Source organism: Cygnus olor, chromosome 8 (assembly GCF_009769625.2).
Source record: "Cygnus olor isolate bCygOlo1 chromosome 8, bCygOlo1.pri.v2, whole genome shotgun sequence".
Taxonomy (NCBI): Eukaryota; Metazoa; Chordata; class Aves; order Anseriformes; family Anatidae; genus Cygnus; species Cygnus olor.
The window spans coordinates 4,085,585-4,104,672 of NC_049176.1; the positions used below are offsets into that span (position 1 = coordinate 4,085,585).

The window sequence follows — 19,088 nt, forward strand, 5'->3', positions numbered from 1 at the left end:
CCTGCAAAGGCAAACTGTACAGAACACAAAAAAAAAAGATGGATCAAAAGTGCATCCAACACTTTTGGTAGCAGAAGTGTCTCTGGAATTATACCAGCAGCAGCTACTTTGGATAAAAGGGTAAAATCTATACAACATATTACCTTTCTAGGTAATAGGAACAATCATGTTGTAGGGTTTATTATTTTAATGACTTTGCAGTTATGAAAATGTTTTGATTTACAACAGACCTTTTTTTTTTGTTATAATTTTCAGCTACTGACCAACTGCAGTAATGATCCAAAACCAAAAGAGGTTTTCATATAGGGTTACTCAAATCATATACAAATATAATAAATATAATATATACTACAATATATAAATCTATTGAGTGACATTAATGCAAATGCTGGGTATGTAAATGTTAGGTTATTAACACGCACTGCAAATAGAGCTGTATTGGTTCACATAAGTAAAACGTTCTCTCCCAAATCACTCTAAGCAGCTCACATGTTGATATCAACTTACTCTTTAGCATATGAAACACTTCAGCTCCTGTTTCTTAGCATGCTTACCAGCTTTCACTCACAGCATCTTACTAGTAATTTTTGGTCTGTTGCTGTCAACTAATTTGTGACAAATTCTGTGTTGGATTAATTTCATTGATAGCAGACGACCTGGACACTCCATTACTAGAATTTATTTACAGAAAAATAAATTCTCAGCATACTTATATAATGCTTCTGCAGAAATTCTTTCTGACCTATATAGGTTAGTTGGTTATCAGAAAGATTTCTAACTTTCTAATGATCCTTTTCCTACAAAGCTCTATTGAGAAGCAGTTTACAGGTCAGTTCCATGAGCCACTCTGGTTTCTCACTTAGTATTTCATGTCTTAGATCTTACGAGATCAAACATTTATAGTGATCCTACCACAGACGCATGCAGTGGCCCTCAGCAGATTTGGAATACATGTAGATTGAAAAGTTATTATTCATTGAATTAGGAGCTGTTTTTTTGAGTTAATTTAATTATTTCTTCAGAAATAACCAAGAAGGTCAGAATGGACGGCTAACTAACTCTGTAACAAAGTTCCACACCTGGAGTTGTCTTCAATTCTAAACAGAATGGACTGCAAAACCACTTGGGAGCTTCAGTCAGAACTGAATATAGCCCTGAACCTTTCTAGATAGGCTATACCAAATAAGACATCTGTTCTTTGCCCATGAACTGTACAGCAAGTCATTTTTAGCTGCAGTTAAAGGTGTTGGTGACTTTTAGACTGAACTGTTTGAGAGACTTTTCTTGAAGATACAGTATGCAGAGGAAAACAATCAGCTCAGGTACTTTCAGAAGGAAGGACTTAGCCATGAGGCCTAAAAGAGAAACCCTCCAGGACTGACAGGAAAGCGGCTGTTGTGGCAACCTCTGGCTACACAATTCATTACCATAAGAAATTTTTCAGGGGATGACTCATTTAGACTAAAAAAATTTCTTTCTGTTTGAGTGCCTAATGAAGCATAGATGTTGAAATCCTATTATATTTAAATTTTGGTTGGGTAACTCCTGGGTTTAAGACTCTTAATTTTATGAGAGCGCCCAGGCATGATGACCCTTCCCTGTTTAAAGGCTATATTCACCTATATTTACAGGATACTCCCAGATGCATGCTGGTGAACATACTTTAAATGGAAATAAAGCAAAACAAAGAGCCAGTAGTCTTTACTTTACATAGATATGTCTTAGCAATCTGAGTGTGCAACAGTTTGCTATGCTTTTAATAACTTCAGTAACTGTGGCTTTTCCTTTTTCATATATAATAAGCAGTATTGATTTTCCCTCTGAGTTATCATTATTCTTCACCAATGCCCTTCTTCTGATTAATGTGAAAGTGAAAATATATCAGAGATTGCCCCAGAAACAGCCTGTAAGAATTACAATCAGTAACTCATAACAGGTGAGATACAACCCTGGCATAGAAAAGAGCTTAGTTTGCCCCAGTCAAAGAACTTTATATGATAAATTAGTAAGAGTAATGTTTCTAAATTACTATTACTCTACTTCATATTTTTCCATGGAAATACGTTTCATTCTGCCAGCAATCTGTTCCAATGGATCCACTGGAAAACAGAGTGTTGAAACATTCATCTTCCATTCTAAATGGAGTGTGTTTTTAAATTTAGTCCAGTTTTATTTTACTATGAGAGAGCATTTAAAGAGTAGCAGCTATTATACCCTGGTAGGCTAACATATGCATATTTGGTGGCTACTGATGAAGGGACTTCTTGTATTTGTGGGCAAGACTTCCAAAATAGGTTAACTTATGGTTAGATTTCTAGGTGTATATTTAGGAATTTAAATAGAAGGTACTGGCTGCTCCACAGTGTTTTTGAAACCATGTTGCCTATTAAAGGCATAATAGCCTACAGTTAGTGAATTTTCTCAAAATTTTGTATCTTCATAACTCTAAGTGCTCATTCTAAGGACTCTCCATGTGTTATATAGATGGTCAAAATTAAAACTACTATGATGATGGTTTCTAATTGACGCTCATTAGGAGGCTAATAGCTTAATGAATGTAAGAGCTGAAAGTATTTTTATGAACAAGAAAAAAAAAATCATATGAAGGGGTGGCCAGTATTCAGTTTCTGCTGCTGACCTCTCAGAACAGAGCTGACAGGCCAGAAAAAGGGAGAAACATTTTTCTTTTAAAAACATTCTTAAATACAGACTGTGTCAAAGTTCTTCTACATAGTAGTTTTTTGTTTGTTTGTTTTAAGCTACCATTTGTCAAGCTGTTTCAGCAGTTATCCTTCTGTGAAACCCAACAACTTTCCCCTGTTCACGTTCCTTTTCCTTGATTATTAGGCCAGTTGCTGATTCTGACAACAACAGCAAGCAGGTTCGTTTACCAGGCAGACCTAAGTTTACTAGAACATAGGGAGCAAAAATTGTTGCCGTTGTCCCAGAAGGTCAACACAAAAGTCTTCACTAGCAGTGTTAGAATCTGGATTTGCTGAACTGTTAGACTTCTGACCTTTAGGACACAGTGCAAGACCCGTCTATTACTAGAAATTTGCACTATTTCTAATGCAATAGGAATATTTTCATTCTTGTTTTTACCATTGCACATTTTAGTTATTGTCATTGTGGGCGGTTGTGGTGGGATAACTTTTAAAAACAGAGATACAGGTAATTATTATCTGTACTTAATTTACTGTGTTCTTCATCTGTTATGCACTAATACAGAAATAAATGTCAAAAAGCAGGAATTCAAAAGCACATTATGCACAAGATGCTTCAATGAGCTCCCCAGTTCTTAGAAGGAATGGATGCTATTACCTTCTCACCACAGGCTCTAATCTCTCTATCCCAAGCAATGATTCCCTGCAGTCCTGTCATCCAGGCACCAGAGGAGGATCAGAAACTCTCCAGTCCTTAGCATTTCCTACTGACTAGTTCTGGGCAGATCTGTACTTCTTCAGAGCTTTTAGGATTGGCAGTTTGAGAGCTGCCAATCTCCTTGCTCACTGCTGAGAGCCCAGAACAGCAGCACAAGACTGCATTCTGGGAACAAGCACCAAAAGCATCATGCAGTACCCAGTGTCAATACTTTTCATTGGCATTGACCAAAGGACTTTACAGAACTACATATTATGTTTTGTGGGCTACAAACATGAGCCACAGAGCATCTTCTAAGTACAAACATGAAGCTGCCTGAAGTAATTACATAGTGCTCCTGAAAATCAAGCTTCCACCCTGTCCGCCCCTTAGATAGCCAAATAAAAATTTGTGAGATTAACTGAATGTATATTGCCCATATATATTCTTCTAGAGCCATATTTTCCAATGAAAGGCTGTTTTACATATTAAAAGCTTTCTTGCATGTTATCTTTAAAATGAATCATTTAATTGGGATCTTAGCTGATGACATTTTTAGAGGAAGGTGCTTTCATACTGAATGCCTACAGGAACTAGAGATTATCCAGACGCATACAGGAATGCTTTACACAGCCTATAATTGAGTGTTTCGCCAACAGAGGGCTTGTGCAAAACTGCTCAGAACTTCTGCATCCACATCAGTTATTTGGAAATTTTTCATTCTCTTCCTATACTGCAAAATCTTCCTACGCTGCAAGCATATTAAATACATATTAGCCTTTCAAAGAAAATAAAAACAGACTATGCATATGTGGAACTCATTTTTGATACTCACCAACTCATTATTATCTCTCCTTTTAAAGACCAATCTATAATACTCCTACAATAAATAAATAAACCCCACATTAAGACTATTGGGAAACTTGCCTATATACCTTTAATGAGGTTAACCTGCAGGATTACTTTAGCTGAAGTACTCAGCAAGAATTAAGAAATGTTCTTTCTGTTTTTTACTATTTTACACAACTCTAGAGCGTAACCTAGATTTTGAGGCTGTCATTTCATTTTGCATGATATATTTTTCAATGCTTAAAACAAAACCTTCTTTGAGACCAGAAAGATTGTATCAGCAAGACTTCTGAATCACTTGTTCAGCAACATAGGCTACAATCGAACACTGAAGACCTGATCCTGATTCCATAAATTGTTTCATTTATTAGCTACAAAGGACTGAGCCAGTTTCTTTATGTGGTGTAGTCCTCTATTGACCACCAATCTGCAATATTTTAATATCCATCTCAATACTTCTGTGGAGTTATTCCTACTTCACACAACAGCAGAACATATCAGAACTGCAATCCAAATGCCTAACTATGTTGAGGCCTCTGGTAAACATTCAAAAAGTTTGTTTTATAAAGATAGTGGAGACAGTATTCCCAACTGTGAATATCAGCAAAACAAGTATTAAATTGCCAGAGTATCCTGTTTCTATTACCATTTCAAATAAACAAAGTTACTTATTTGGAAATAATCCCAATAGACTTCAAAAATATCTCTTAACAAATATGAATTTTCAAATGTCAAACATATGTCCATTGTCAGTTTGTGTTTACATTGCTATAAGCAATGAAATATGTTTAGAAAAGCAAAACACAGCTAAGGACAAGATTTACAAATGATGCCATTTAAAGTAGCCCTATTTAATTTCCTATAGAAACAATTAAATGATTTTTATTAACCATACAACTCAGAAATTACTCTCACTGATGTCGAAGGTTTTGACAGCAAAATGTTTTGTCTTCCTTTTGATAGCAAGACAAGAAAATCGATCCCAATTCTATACCCTACCAACACTAGCAAGACTACTGCTTAACTACTTAAATAGACAGGAAAGTTGCAAAACTTCGAATGTTTTTTTTTTTTTCCTTCTTCTACTAAGAATGCTTGATAACTTATCCTCATACAGGTGAGGAGAGAGAGTGAATAAAACTTAGGTTATGGTAACACTTTAACAAAGTGACCATGATTTGATTTATAACTGCAGTTAATTCATATTCAGGCTGCCAGTGTTGTTATTCATTGCAGGATTAGATTCTTCATTTTTTAAATCATATTTTACAATATACCTTTCAACTTGCTTTGTAGTAAACACTTCTCTTTCATAAGATTAGCTCCGCCAAATAACTTCTACTTCACATACTGTATGCATTAACACTTTGATGTACAGTCAAGCCCCAGACCTAGAATTTACAAAGATTTTTACAACCCCTTATGTGTGATAACATAGTAAAACAAAACAAAAAAGTACTGTCAGATTCTATTACTATTGTAATAACAGGGTCAGCAATTAATACTTACATTTACAGTCTGTAAACTTGGTATTTAATACTGGGTGGTACAGTCATAAGCCCTTTCAACAGGCATGAGTGTTCACCTAATTCCTTTTAAGTGGCTGCTGTCTTATTGTGTCCATCCAGAGGGCAAATCTGTATCACTGCACAACACTTCATCCTTAGAAAGAGAGGCTTCATCCTTCACTTGAGATTTCACCCAAGCTCTGGGTGAAAAATTGAAATTTGAAAACAAATTTCCCCATATTAGCAACAAATATACAGAATAACAATAAATTAACCAATGTTGGGAGGATTTCTTCTGAAAAGAGAGCTCTACAGAGAAAAGCAACTTCTTAATCTTGCTGGCAGATGGAAACCCTACTGTTCACCACTGTACAAAACAAATCCAGGAGAGACATAATTGTTCCAGTATGTTTTAGGTATAACTTCAGTTCAGTGGTAGTGTCAGGGCTCTTTTATTATGCTGCAACCTTGTTGGAATTAAGGGCCCTATTCTGAGGAGGCCAAATAACTTTGGGCAAGACAACTGCAATACTGAATATAACGACTTCTTTACTACATTTTACAACTGCCATGGGTACTAACAACATTTTCAATTTTTTTTTCAGCAATCATAAAACGCCTTAGCACCAGAAAATTTTACATCAAAAATTATTCTTTCTAGTGACATTCCAGTAACAGGTGCTAGAGATGCTTTCAAGCCAAAAGCACTGAACATTTGTGTGTATACAATATGTACTTATATTCAGTTACATTTATTATATATACACAAAACTGAGGTTGAGAAATATGCAAGTTTTCTTTCTGCAGAGCTAGTAAAAAGACAGCTTCCTGCAGTCTGAATAGTTCTTTCTGGGATCCTTGTGAAGTCTCCTTCTAAATTAAATGCAAAGATTCATGCTCTAGAGAACTTACAACAAATACCACTCATTCTTCTGTCAGATGCCTGCTACTGAGGTTGAAATAACTATTTTACCTTCAAAATAATTTTTGAAGTTATATAATATATATTATATAGTAGAACAGATATATGCATGTAAGTCTCTTTTGCACTATACTGGGAAGACAGGACCATTTCACCTGCTGATCCCTGGGACTCAGAAAAACTTCAGCTAGGACCACGAGCTGAATCCAGTCAAATCTCCCTTTGATTTAATCATTTTTGTGAGTATTTATCTGAGAAAGCCCTATATGCCCTCTGTTTTTGAAGGTTAATAGCATTTTATTCGGCCAAAATTAGCGTGCAAAACTGTTTCACTGTAAAAGAACAATTAAAGTGTTTCACATTCTATTTCAACCTTAAATTGAACCGATCAGTTAAGAGCAAAAGTGCTTTATATCACTAACAGTTCTAAGAAGAGATTCATCCTTTTTTAGTTTAAAATACCTTTTTTCTTTTCTTTTAATACAGAGTTAGAGTGATCAGGTACATTAAACAGTTTTCATTCAATAAACAAATCCACATCTTCTCAGTGTAACTTACTAAGCAACTACAATTGAGTAATAATGTTGAGTCCACAAAGAAAACTCTCCTTTTGCCATTACTGGTGGACCCAGGTCTGCATTCCTTCTGCACCTAGAACTCCCACCAGTTTCCAGGCTTGTCTGGGGAAGCACAAGGAACCTTTGTATTTCCTAAGATGGCTGTAAAAAGTATCTCTGGTATACTAGAAACCAACATGCTTGTCACTTACACAGAAGGTCCCAAGTATATACACTGTATATATAGCTTCACAGATTCATTTTCAGGAAGAATTCTTAAAACTTCTTGCACTCAGAGTAAGAGCTGGATTTCTAGTTGCTTAAAAAGCTTACAAATAATAAAAAGTCTGATTTTTCATTTCTTGCCCATGAAAATTAAATCAGTATCACAATAGTGCATTGATGCCAGGCCCTTACAAAAAATTTATAGCGTTGAAGCCATACCATTTCGACTAAATGAGTTTATTCATTCCAAATACATTACCAACAGATTTAGTATTAAAGGTGAGGAAGGGGAAGGGAAATCAAAGGATGTCTTTTAAAATACTGAATGCTGTTTACTTTTGCCAAGTCATAAAGCAAAAGTATTTTCTAAAAAGAGCTGCTTAAGAGTTGGTGGGCACTAAGCTGACCAAATATGAGTCACCAGCTTTCCCATTCAGTTCTTTCTAACTTCTGTAACTTTTCCTGTCAAAACAACAAATAACTCAAACAGACCTTCACACCCCCTTTCTTGGTACTGTGACGGACACCTCATACTTCTCTTTCTTTTCTGTGTTAAATAAAGCAACTTGAAAAAAGGACAAGAATTTTAGGAATCTTTTGAGGTTTCTCTAAGTGGAATGGATTCTGTTGTCTTAAAAAGAAGTCACCGCTGCAGGATTCACACTTACATGAACACGCAGTGAAATTTTCTCTACATTTCTTTACAAATGGATATCTTTATGAAAAGACATTTGAAGAATATAGGATTCAATGTAACAGAATTTATAAGGGCAAAAATTCATATTTTACCCTGGTCAACCCTTGCAGCATTTTCATTTGGTCATACTGCTTGCCCACTGCAGTATACTATTTTATTATTTCTCAGTATTTTCCCTCACCTACTTTCAAATGTTAGTCATTACATCCTATTTTATCTTTGAACTACTTTAAATAAGATTAGAATACATAAAAGATGATTCAGAAATATCTCCCTTGTACTCCATTAGGGAAATTAGGTCAAATTCTACTCCCTCTGTAGTCAGTGGAAATACTCTGACTTCAGTAACAGAGCATGCCCTAAACACACAGCTCCCTAATCAAATGAACTTTTAGAGAATACAGTATTCCAAGTACCAAATTCTCTTCGGTATGGTTCTACAAATGTGAGAAGACTGTAGTATTACTTCTGAAATATCCTTTATAAAGGACGCTAGAGGAAAAGGTTTTTAATAGGGCTTTTTCATTTTTAATTAAGTTACCAAACAGCTAAAAACTACTTACTGTGCCAAATGTTGCTGAAAATATTTCACAGAGTACCTGCTAACTTTTCTTTTTTCCCTGGACTGCTTGGGTTTAGATTTTTATTCAACTTTACACAGTATGTTGGACACCAATGAAAAGATAATCTACATAAATCTTGCTTACTAAAGAAAATTCTGCTGCAGTCGCATGAAAAGTAGCATAATACTCTACCATGTCTTTGTGTACAGATTTCTTTCTTGAATAGACTTAGTTTTGACATAGCAACGAGGAGTCGGACCTTTCAAGCCCGGCGAAGTTAACTCACCCTCAGTGCAACTTCACTGGGGTCCGTGGAGCTGCCGCGAGGCTGAAACGTGACCCCGGCCAGTCCCTGTCAGCAGCTGGGGCCAGCAGGGGGCAGAAGCCCTGACTGATCTGACACCGCCAAGGTTGTCCCCAGGTATAATGGGCTTGAATGGAAACCCTCATCGCCTTACTGCTCTCCCCCTGCGGCGCCCGTTGATTCAGAAAGCAGAGGTTCAGACGAAGAAATACCTCGTTAAGATAATAAACGCGCAAAAATTCAACCTTTCTTGGCGGCGGTGAGTTAACCCCCTTCGTGAATGTCAGACATGCCGAAAAATAAAAGCCTCAGCCCCAGCCTCACACCCAGCCACAACAGAGCGGCCTCGAGCAGGTCTGCTCCTCCCGTCTCGCCCCCGAAACCCTTTACAAAGGAAAAAGAAGTGAGGTGAGAATGGAGAAGACCCGAGCAGGGAGCCTCCACGCCCGACTCTCCCTTTCCTCACCCCTCAGAGAAGGCAGTTACTTGTCGCCGCTCTGCAGCCGCTTGGAGAACTTCAGCGGCACAAGGACTCTGGGTTCAATAAGACTGAAAACCGTAGTCACGCTCTACAGCACTGACGGGAGATCACTGCATCCAAGTATTTCTTTCACTCCCCATCCTGCCGGCACATCCCGGCCCGCAGCAGAGCCCATCCAGCGCTCGGGGCCGTGTCCCCCGCCCTGCCCGGTTACCCCGGCGGCTTCCGGCCCTTCCTTACCTCCTCTGACCTCTGCAGCCCCGAGGAGGGCGGCGAAGGCGACGAGCACGGTCACCGCCGCGTCCCAGGGCCACCTTTTCGTTTTCCATCGCGTGGACCATCTCTGCACCTCCATGCTGGGCGCCCGCAAGCGTGAGTTAAACCCGGGCGCCTTCGGTTCACACCAGCTCTGTGCTACCCCAGTATTCCCGGAGAGGACGTCTCCTATAGAGCCATGCGCGACGCACCACCAGGGATTCTCTCTGTCTCTGCCCCTCTCTCTCTGTCTCGCAGGCCGCTCCGCCCCGTCCTCCCCGACAGCCCTGCCTTCAGACCGACGGGAGGCGAGGGGCTTTAATCAAAACGCGGAGAGCGCCGCATCCCCCTAAAGGCAGCATCCCAGCGGAGGGCTGGGCGAGCGGCTGGCGGGGCCACCCCCGCGGCACGACTGACAGCCCGCCCGCCGGCCGCAGCCCAATCGTGGCGCTGCCACGGCCAGCCGCAGAACTGCCCCGCCGCTGCCACACAGCCTGCTCCGCGGAGAGCGGCCCTCGCGGGGGCTCGCGGAGGCTGAGGCCGGGGGATGCCGCCAGGGTGTCCCGGCCCGGTCCCAAGCACCGTCGCCCCCTCAGCGCCCCCGCCCCGGGCATGCGCAGAGCCGATGGGGGGCGACGCCGCGGGCATGAGGAGAGGGGCAGGCGGCGGGGGAGAACGGCCCCTGAGGGGAGAAAGCGGGCGGGGAGCCGGGGTGGGGGCGCCCGGGGTGCCCTAACTGGGAGACCTGTGGTCACGTTTCGGTTGAAGTGCATCTCAAAACTGTAAAATTGGCCTTCCTTGAGGTCTTTCTACTCTACAGTAGAAAACTGTAGTAGTTACTCCTTACAGTAACTAATAAACAGATGGTTTAACCACAAAGTGTTACTGCTATACGTTAAATTAAACGTCAGAAGTGCATCACCGTTTCCTACAGTATCTATTGTTTTACTGTGCTGTAATCATATACCTAGCTCTTTCTGTCCTTGATTTTCTAACAGTTGGCGTTGTCATTAGGTTTACAAATGAGGAGACCAAGGTGTGAGGCACGGTTACACCCAAGCTCCCTTCAATGTTAATTGGGTGTAGCTCTGTGAAGAGATACACCAGGTTGTAGCACTTAGTGTAGTTAGCCACAGCGCAGCGGCGAAGCATCAAAATACCACATCTATACCACTTGTAGAAAACTTACTCCTTCAGAATTAGTCCAACAGTCATCTGCCTTAAACCCTAACCACATACAACTCCCGCAAAGTCAGGAATTAATTACTGTACTAATAGTACAAACAGTACTATGAACTGTTACCCTACCTGTGTTGTCCTCAGTGGTTTACTAGATGCTTCCTAAAACACAAAAAGTTAATTCCTTTGGTGCCGCCTTCTCCATCGTTACAATGTCGGTAGCTCAAAAGGCAGTTTATTCTTTTCACTTAATACTTTGTTACTGAAAAATCTCATATGCTGTAAAGTTTCAAGTTTCCTCTTGATGTTTATAAATCAGACATCTTTCTGTCACCAGCCTTCTTGCCACATCCAGTCTCATCACATGTTGCCTGTGACACTTCTTTTTTGAGCCTTGCTATTAGCCTACAATGGCTATGTGGTCCTGCGTCAGTCCCAAGCAGAACAACTCAGACAAAATGCTGATCATTTAGCATTCCAGATTAAAACTTTAGATCTGTGCTAGGCGTTAGAAGGAAAATGTATTAATCTAGGTGAGGTAGAATGCTTACATTAATGTACAATTCTGCAGAATTCTGTATTAATTCTACACTAATTCGAGTACCAGAACCACATTTTCTAGTGCTAGTTCAGTTATTTCTGCATGCCACCATATCAAACCACATAGATTTGTAATAAATTACTATCACATTCAGTGGACGCAAGACAGAAGTTACATGCAGTTTAGGTGCTTGAAGATCCTCATCTTGTGGAACATCAAATTCAGTATTTAAGGACTACTGATTTTCATTTAACTGTTGTTTTTTGTTTGTTTGTTTGTTTTTAGGTATTGTTTGTAATCTTTGTAATTGCCACAAAGGTGTCCCAGAGTGAAGTAATTACAGTCTAGATGGAGTGAAAATATATCAAAGAGTAGATATGTTTCAAAGTGTAGATAAACATTATGAGAGTCATAACATTATTCTTAAAGATTTTTGGTAGAAAATTTAAGCCCTTAAGTGTAATTTCAGGAGAAATATGTTCTTTCTTGAATCTGAAAGAGACTAAAACATGAAAATGTTTTCAAAGAAAAACTGAAGAGAATAATGCTGTTTTTCAAATCAACTGTGATCCATAGTGGTTTGTTTTTTTCATTAGCTTTCTTGTTCCCCATTACTCTTCAAGACAGTTTTAGTGAAAAGAAAGACTAAGCACTGTGGCATTCATTATGTTCTGTCCCTGACACATCAGTGTTGGCAGATTAGTCCATGTTTAAATATTAGGAATTGCTCTCTTGTATGTACACAGATGGGTCATTGTTGTATTTTGGGGCAGAGAGGGGGAGGGGTTAGAAACTATGGAGAAGGAAATGTTTCCTTGGCCCAGTATAGCTTGCAATAAACTCAGGGGGCAGCACTTTCACCTTCCTCAGACTATACGCACCATGATGAAATATAACTGTGTGATGTTCTTTTGCTGTCTTGTAATCGTGTGTTTTTCCTAGCACATTTCTTGACATCAGCAAAAGTAGAGACATCTCTCAGTATATGAAGGGGTCATTTTACTGGGAATAACTAATGCACTGGAAAGAACAGGATGCTTTTCTTGTTGCTTTCCATGTATCTCAGGGACACTGACGTGGCTTAAAGTACTGTGTTTCTAGCTTCACACAGATGTTGACACCTTCTCAAACTTGAACTTTCTCTAATTATGTTCACTGCACACAAATGAATTTTGCAAAATAATTGCCTGTCAAAAAGGTCACCACTCACTGCATTCTCCCTGACTTCAGTTCTTTTGATTTGGGTAGACGAATGTTTCATCCTTGCCTGATTTCTGATGCAGATTTATGTTTTCTAGGAGTTTTCTGTTGCGTGATAGTACTGGGGGAAAAAAAGTGAATTACAGTGCTTCAGTGAAGTGGACCCCTGTAGAAAGATCTCTCTCTTTTTAGAGGAGAGTAGAGGAATGAGAATAGGAGATTAGTAGAATAACCTCTGCTAGGTGAAATGTTAACAGGCTTCTTTTTGTCATTTTTCAAGGGAGAGAAATATATGAATGAATGCATACAGACAGAATAAACAACAGCATTTCTTTCCATGATTCTATCTTCAAGAAGTGTAATAGACCATTTACTATTACCAGTAATAATTTACAGCTTCACTGGACTCCCCCACTTCCATTGCTTAAGGTTTTGAAGGACAAACTCAAGGCTTTCTCTGTTCCTCACCCAACTCTTTGGGCTACAGAATGGCTCAGTGTCCATTGATTCTTTCATTCAGATGCCCAAGAGCTAGGGAGGACCAATGATATTAAAAGAAATGATAAAAAATAGCATTGTTCACTACACATTACCTCAGGTACCCGAAGTCTATAGCAACATTAGCATTACTAATTTTTTTTTTCTAATTAGAATGCAAAGAAGCCTTTTCAGTTAAGACAGGCAAAGCTGGCCTGGCTGGATACAGCAGCATTGCATGCTGTGCATTGTTAACATATTCTGATTGGATTTTATACCCTTACACAGCTCCAAAAGTAGGAGAATGATGTGTCTGCAAGTTGGATGCATATTTGTTGCTATAAGTATATTGACGATAGAATTTGTACAGTTTCTGGTAAAAAAAAAATCTTAGATTTTTAACTGAATGTGTACTAATTGGAGTTGCCACCGGAAACACCAACATGAGAGATTAAAACCTGTTGGCTCATGTAAGAAATAAAGCTAGTGTTTAGATTAGCGTTAGGAATTAAAGGCTCAAATGACATGAGAACAGTTTGAAACAAAGGCTCTCCTAATGTGAGAAGGGGACTGTCATTTCTAGGAGCCTAAACATTCACCTCTATTTTGCTGCAGGGCTTTATCCCCTTTTTAATATGGTCAATGTTGAGAATTTAAAAATTTAACCTATAAAAACTGCATTCTGTTCTTCAGCATCATGAAGATAAGAATGAGTCTGGATAAAAGCAAGACAATAACTTACACTATTTTTCACTTTAGGGAAGATCCCTTGTAGATAAATAAATATAATCCTTCTTCCAGAACTTCTGTCAGAAACAAGGGATACTTTTTGTATTTAAGGAAGTTTTCTATTATAATGTAGGCTCAAGTCCTCACCTAGAAAGCCAGGAAAATTAAACTGATCTACTGGAAACTGCTTCTCCTCTAGTAGCTGCTGTCTCTTTGCTCCCAGTAGGCATCACTGCTTTCCCATTGTCTGTTCCTATTTCCTCCTCCCTTTCTGATTCTTGCTTCACTTTCTGCTCCCCTCTAGAGTTCTCTGGGAGGGAAGACAAAGCCATGTGAGGCTTTCCTTCAGTTTTAGGACACAGCTGCCAGGTTTCATAAAGTTAGGCTTAGGATAGGGTTAAGCCAGGGTTTGGAATACAAAGTGTCAAGGTATTAATTTATTGTGAGATTCTGCAGTTCTCCAGAGATAAAATTATGGCAAGCGATGACTGAACCTAAAGTTTTATTTTACTTTTTTTCCTGTAATGATTAGTTTCTAGCTATATACTTACGTTATGAAAGACAGAAATCCCTACTGAACCCTCCATGCTTCTTCCCTGCCAACCAACCCCACTCCCTTCCTCACTTAGAGAGGAGTTTAGGGTTAGGATTAAGGAACCTAAAGTGTCATCAACCCTGATTGGTAGTGGATTCTGCTGAAACTCAGACCTAAGAACAGATAGAATCCAAAACCTATGTTTTGCTGTCAAGATTGATACCCTGGTAATAAATAATGTTAAAATAGGAGAGAGTTTGGAAATAAAAGCACCAAGAACTGTAATGTGGACCTTACAGTCCCTGAAGAAGCTTAAAGACACTTGAGTCAGAAAAGCCATTGCTCCTTACAGTTCTATGGTATAGTGATTAACACAGGTCTCTACGTAATTTATATATGAGAGGTTTATATATGGGGTTTGGTCAAGGTTTTGGAAATTCTATTATTTTTTTTTATTTCAGATTTTGCAGATTGTACAAAGATTGCTGGGTTTGATAGAAACCAATACCTGATGATGTCTCTCCTTGTAGGCATTCATATTAATATTAGCAATAAGAAAAGAGCAAAGATTTGGCATAGGGTTAGGGCTGAGGAGTTTGAAGTCTTAAGAATTTAAGATTGTTCCTGGACCCTGTTGAACCTTGGAGATAGTAATTGTGTTAATCTGGATAGAAACCTGTGCTTTGAGCTGCATCAGTCCAATGGGAACTAGTACACTATATGTTTAAGAGGTAGGTATGACAGAGTTAGGGTGAATTTTTTAGCAAAGAACTCTGACCTTTCTGAAATTCCCCCCAAATTTAAGAGTATGACCAGTGTTAGTGGAAGCCACTAACTAATACTGTTTCTAACTATGGGGGTTACTCCCTTATGTGCTAGTTAATACAACTTACAGTTAGTGTTCAAGTAATTGTGTTACAGTTTGAGAATTGTAACTGTCCTAAATCTTGAGTAATGCTCAACTGTGCCAGGCAGCCAGAGATGAGTATCAGGGAGGTATTAATAGAATCTGATGTACTGTTTTACAATATCCTGTAGAAACAGGTGTCTCTCTTAAAAAGAAAACTACTAGTAGAAATGAGTTTAATGCTGACACTCGCATCCTGAATTGCCACAGTTTTCTCTTACATTTGGAACATGTGGGAAACAAGGAGATAAGAAAGAAGAAATAATTGACAGAAGCCACTGCCTTATACCAGTCATCAGAAACCAATGCCTTAGTCTCCTGTAGGCTAACAAGTCTAGTGTTAGGCAGAGGGTTTAGGTCTTAGCAAAATAAAGCATCAAGAGGTAAATTCATTTCTCATAAAAGTATAAGTCTTGGCAGCAAGCTTTCTGCTAGTGTAGTTAGCAGCCAAAGCCTTTCGTCGTTTTCTTCCTCCAGAGAAAATAATATTTCTACACCAGATGTAGAAATAAGCTTAGGGTCTATATTCTGTTTTACAGTTGGAATTCATTCTCTAGGACTGAACAAGGCTTTTGTTACACTTGAGGTTAGTTGTTTTAATATAGTGTGTCTGCATCCCTGAGTAATGGTCTATTATTCTACAGGGTCCCTTGCAGATAAGCATAAAAACAGTATAAATGAAAGGTAGAGACTGAATTTATCTTATATTACATCAGTAGGTTCATATGTATAAATTACAAATTAGTGTTAGACTCTGTAAAGCCTACAGAGGTGAGAATTGGGCAGATACTTCTAGAAGCCTTATACTGTCTTTTCCTGTGTCAGTCTCCATAGGGATGCTTGCCCTAGGAGAGTGGTGTTAGTATTTGAAAGAGATTAAGGGTAGATCTTTGGAAATGGACCAGCAAGTACAAAGGGCACACCTTATGGTACACCTACAGTGTTCCCAGAAATAAGAATTAATAAGATTCGGCTTATATGAATAGAATCCAATGGCTTTTTGTCTAATAATTGATCTTGTATTAATAATCCCAGAATCACAGCCTGCGTACCTCTGGAGCAAACCCTGCATGTACTGCTGTGAACAAAATAAAACAGAATATAGAATATATAATGCAAGAGTTAGGGATGGACTACAGGAATTAGAGTTAGGATTAATGTTTGGGAATCTCTATCTATACAATTTAGTAAATAAAATGGGCCAGGGACTCTTCTGTGGCCCTGATGTGGCTGGTCTTCTGGATAGGGTTGAGATTAGATTTACTATCTAGAATTCAGTTTATTGCTAGTCTCTGGTAGGTTCTTAGGGGTAGGAAAGAGACCAGTGATGCTACAGATGCCATTTGTCCTCTTTTAGTAATGATTTACAGTCTTCCAGATTATGATTTGGGAAGTGTTGAGGCCGCCATTCATTGTCAGTTTATACAGATTTGAAGAGTTAGGAAGGTTGCTGATTGGATGTAGACATGTCAAGTGGACTGGTACCATCAAGAGCCAATAACTTATTTTCAGTTTACTATCTTTTTCATCTGCTAAACTTAGATATGATTGTCACTAAAGTTAAATACCAAAAAAAAAAAAAAAAAAAAAAAAAAAAAAAGAAAAGAAGAATTCAGGAGACTGGGTTATTGCAGGGGAATATGAAGCAGCTTGTTGCTGTTGGTGTCCCATGCCTTTTTTTTTTCAGGACTGTATCTGTATTTAGCTACCTGGGTATACTGAAGGTAGGGATAAGACTGTCTTTAAGATTAGGGTAGAAAAATAATATTTTCAAGACCTGCTTATGAAAGCTTGTGGGAATAGGAAGTTTGATGGCATCATCCTGAGCTTATTTTCTTTTCGATAACCACATGTATGTATATAAAATTAGGGGTTAGTGGTGCAGTTTAGACATATTGTTTGGAAAATCAAATGTTGAGCATGCTGGATAACTGTTGGGTTCTGCACAGCCCATTTTTATAAGAAAGCTCTGATGTTTTCATGGGTCATGATCTTAGTTCAGATATTGTATGAGTGTTGCCAAAGATACGACACCTAAAGTTATAAATCAGGACAGTCTATACGGCAGTGAAAGTAAGGTTTAGAATTGGGGTTATGTTTAGTGCTTAAGGCAATAAAAATTCAAATGTCGTGCTGTTTCCAGACTGCATGGCTTGCTACCGTTACGAGGGTGCGTCATCTTTTGTTTTGCTATAAGTGCTGGTTACCTAGCTATGCGTTAAAGTTGGGCTTGAGAATTTGCTCCGAGACCCTGAATTATTAGTTGATTTTGACTGATCTTCCTGATTTGTGACTGATCTTCCTGCACCTTTCTTGGTAGAGATAAAATATTGCTGAAATACCATTTTACAGCATATAAACAGTACATTACTATCCTGTATAGCAAACAGCAAGAAGTGTCAAAAATATCATGCGGTATTGCTAACCCAGCTTGGCAATTTGGATAAAGTTTTGGGGGGTTATTTAAGCCAAACTCCCTTCCCTTTTAAGGCTCCCCTACTGATACTATAGCACAGCACAGTATGACTGATATAGCAGCCCACCATTCCTTTTTTTTTTTTTTTTTTAATCCACATGGATTTCTTCTGGGTATCTATGCAGGTCACAACCTTTTGTAATCATAATTATGCTTCATTCAAGAGAAAAAAATATGTCTTCAGTAACTGTAATGTGTAATATGTCTTCTAAAACATGACTTATAAAGGATGCCAGAATTTCCTTGTTCAAGACAACTGCAAATGCAACTTCCAGATTTGATATTGGGATTATGTTCTCAGTTTCTGTCGAGTTTTTATATACACACCAGTAATGGCCTGTCCACATTTTGACTACTGTTTCTAAATTTGTGCAACACCCCATTGAAACTTACCTTTAATTACAAGTCTTTTGTGGTTTTGCAACACACTTGCCTCAAATATTTGCCTTTAATTGTTAGAATCTAAATGGTCCTTTCTTTCTTTTGTTTTTACAATTTATCTAAGACTTGATTTTGATGCAGACCAGTTGAAACAGATACATGGACTGAGGGAACTAATAGGACTGTTTGGAGAAGCTCAGTTACTTTGTCAACTGTGTATCTGACTATCAGACAAAGTCTTACTGATCAGTTTTGCTTTGATCAATTTTGTTCTTGAAGCGGTGGGCCAGTATCAACATACCACATTCCATTTTTAATTATGACTTGTAGCAAATTAAGAACACAGATGTTTACGTATAAAAGGCCTCTTACAGGTCCTATTCTACATTGTTCTGTGGCATTGTTTTGTTTTGGGGGAGTACTGGCAGCCTATCTAATACACAAGGAGGCAGTGCAAGCACAGACTAATGGGCTACATGTGTCACACACTTGTAGCACGTTTATTAGTTTCAGGCACTGCTATTGCCCTCACAGTCCCTTTGAACTGGGGGGAATTAAAGACAGTGAGAGGACTAAGGAGGTGAATAGCTAAGAGCAAACTGAATTATGTCTGTCCTGACAGTCCTGTACTTCCACTTCTGATGCATAGACATCTCTCAACTGACTCACTTATTGAAGTACTTTGAAGTAGAATAAAAGTTGATCCTGTTCTATAAGAAAGAGCACTGAGAACACAAAGATAACATTTCAGGGAGGCCTTCTGCCTTAGGCCTTCTGCCTTCTGCCCTGTCTCATGCCTGCCCTTTCATTTACCCAAGTTCTAGAAGATCAGGATGATAAACTCAATTTGCATATAAGTAAATAAAAATAAAAAATACAGTAGTACATTATTGTTCAATAAATATTTAAGTACCATTATATTAAACTCATTTTCCTCCAAAA

At 38.6% G+C, this 19,088-nt stretch overlaps 1 protein-coding gene across 10 annotated transcripts in view; it reads right to left on the reverse strand.

The window, feature by feature from the left end:
* Positions 1–10,309, reverse strand: part of COL11A1 (collagen type XI alpha 1 chain) — a 235,611-nt gene extending 225,302 nt beyond the window's left edge. For 9 of the 10 annotated variants that reach the window (XR_005822183.1, XR_005822184.1, XR_005822185.1 and 6 more), the window contains exon 1: positions 9,707–10,309. Coding sequence is in view for 3 of the 10 variants with exons in the window: in XM_040565891.1 (XP_040421825.1) it covers positions 9,707–9,821 (115 nt within the window). In the remaining 7 variants the exon portion in view is untranslated. The remainder of the gene's footprint in view (positions 1–9,706) is intronic. The other variant, XM_040565892.1, reaches the window with a different exon arrangement.
* Between the last annotated feature and the right edge of the window lie 8,779 nt (positions 10,310–19,088).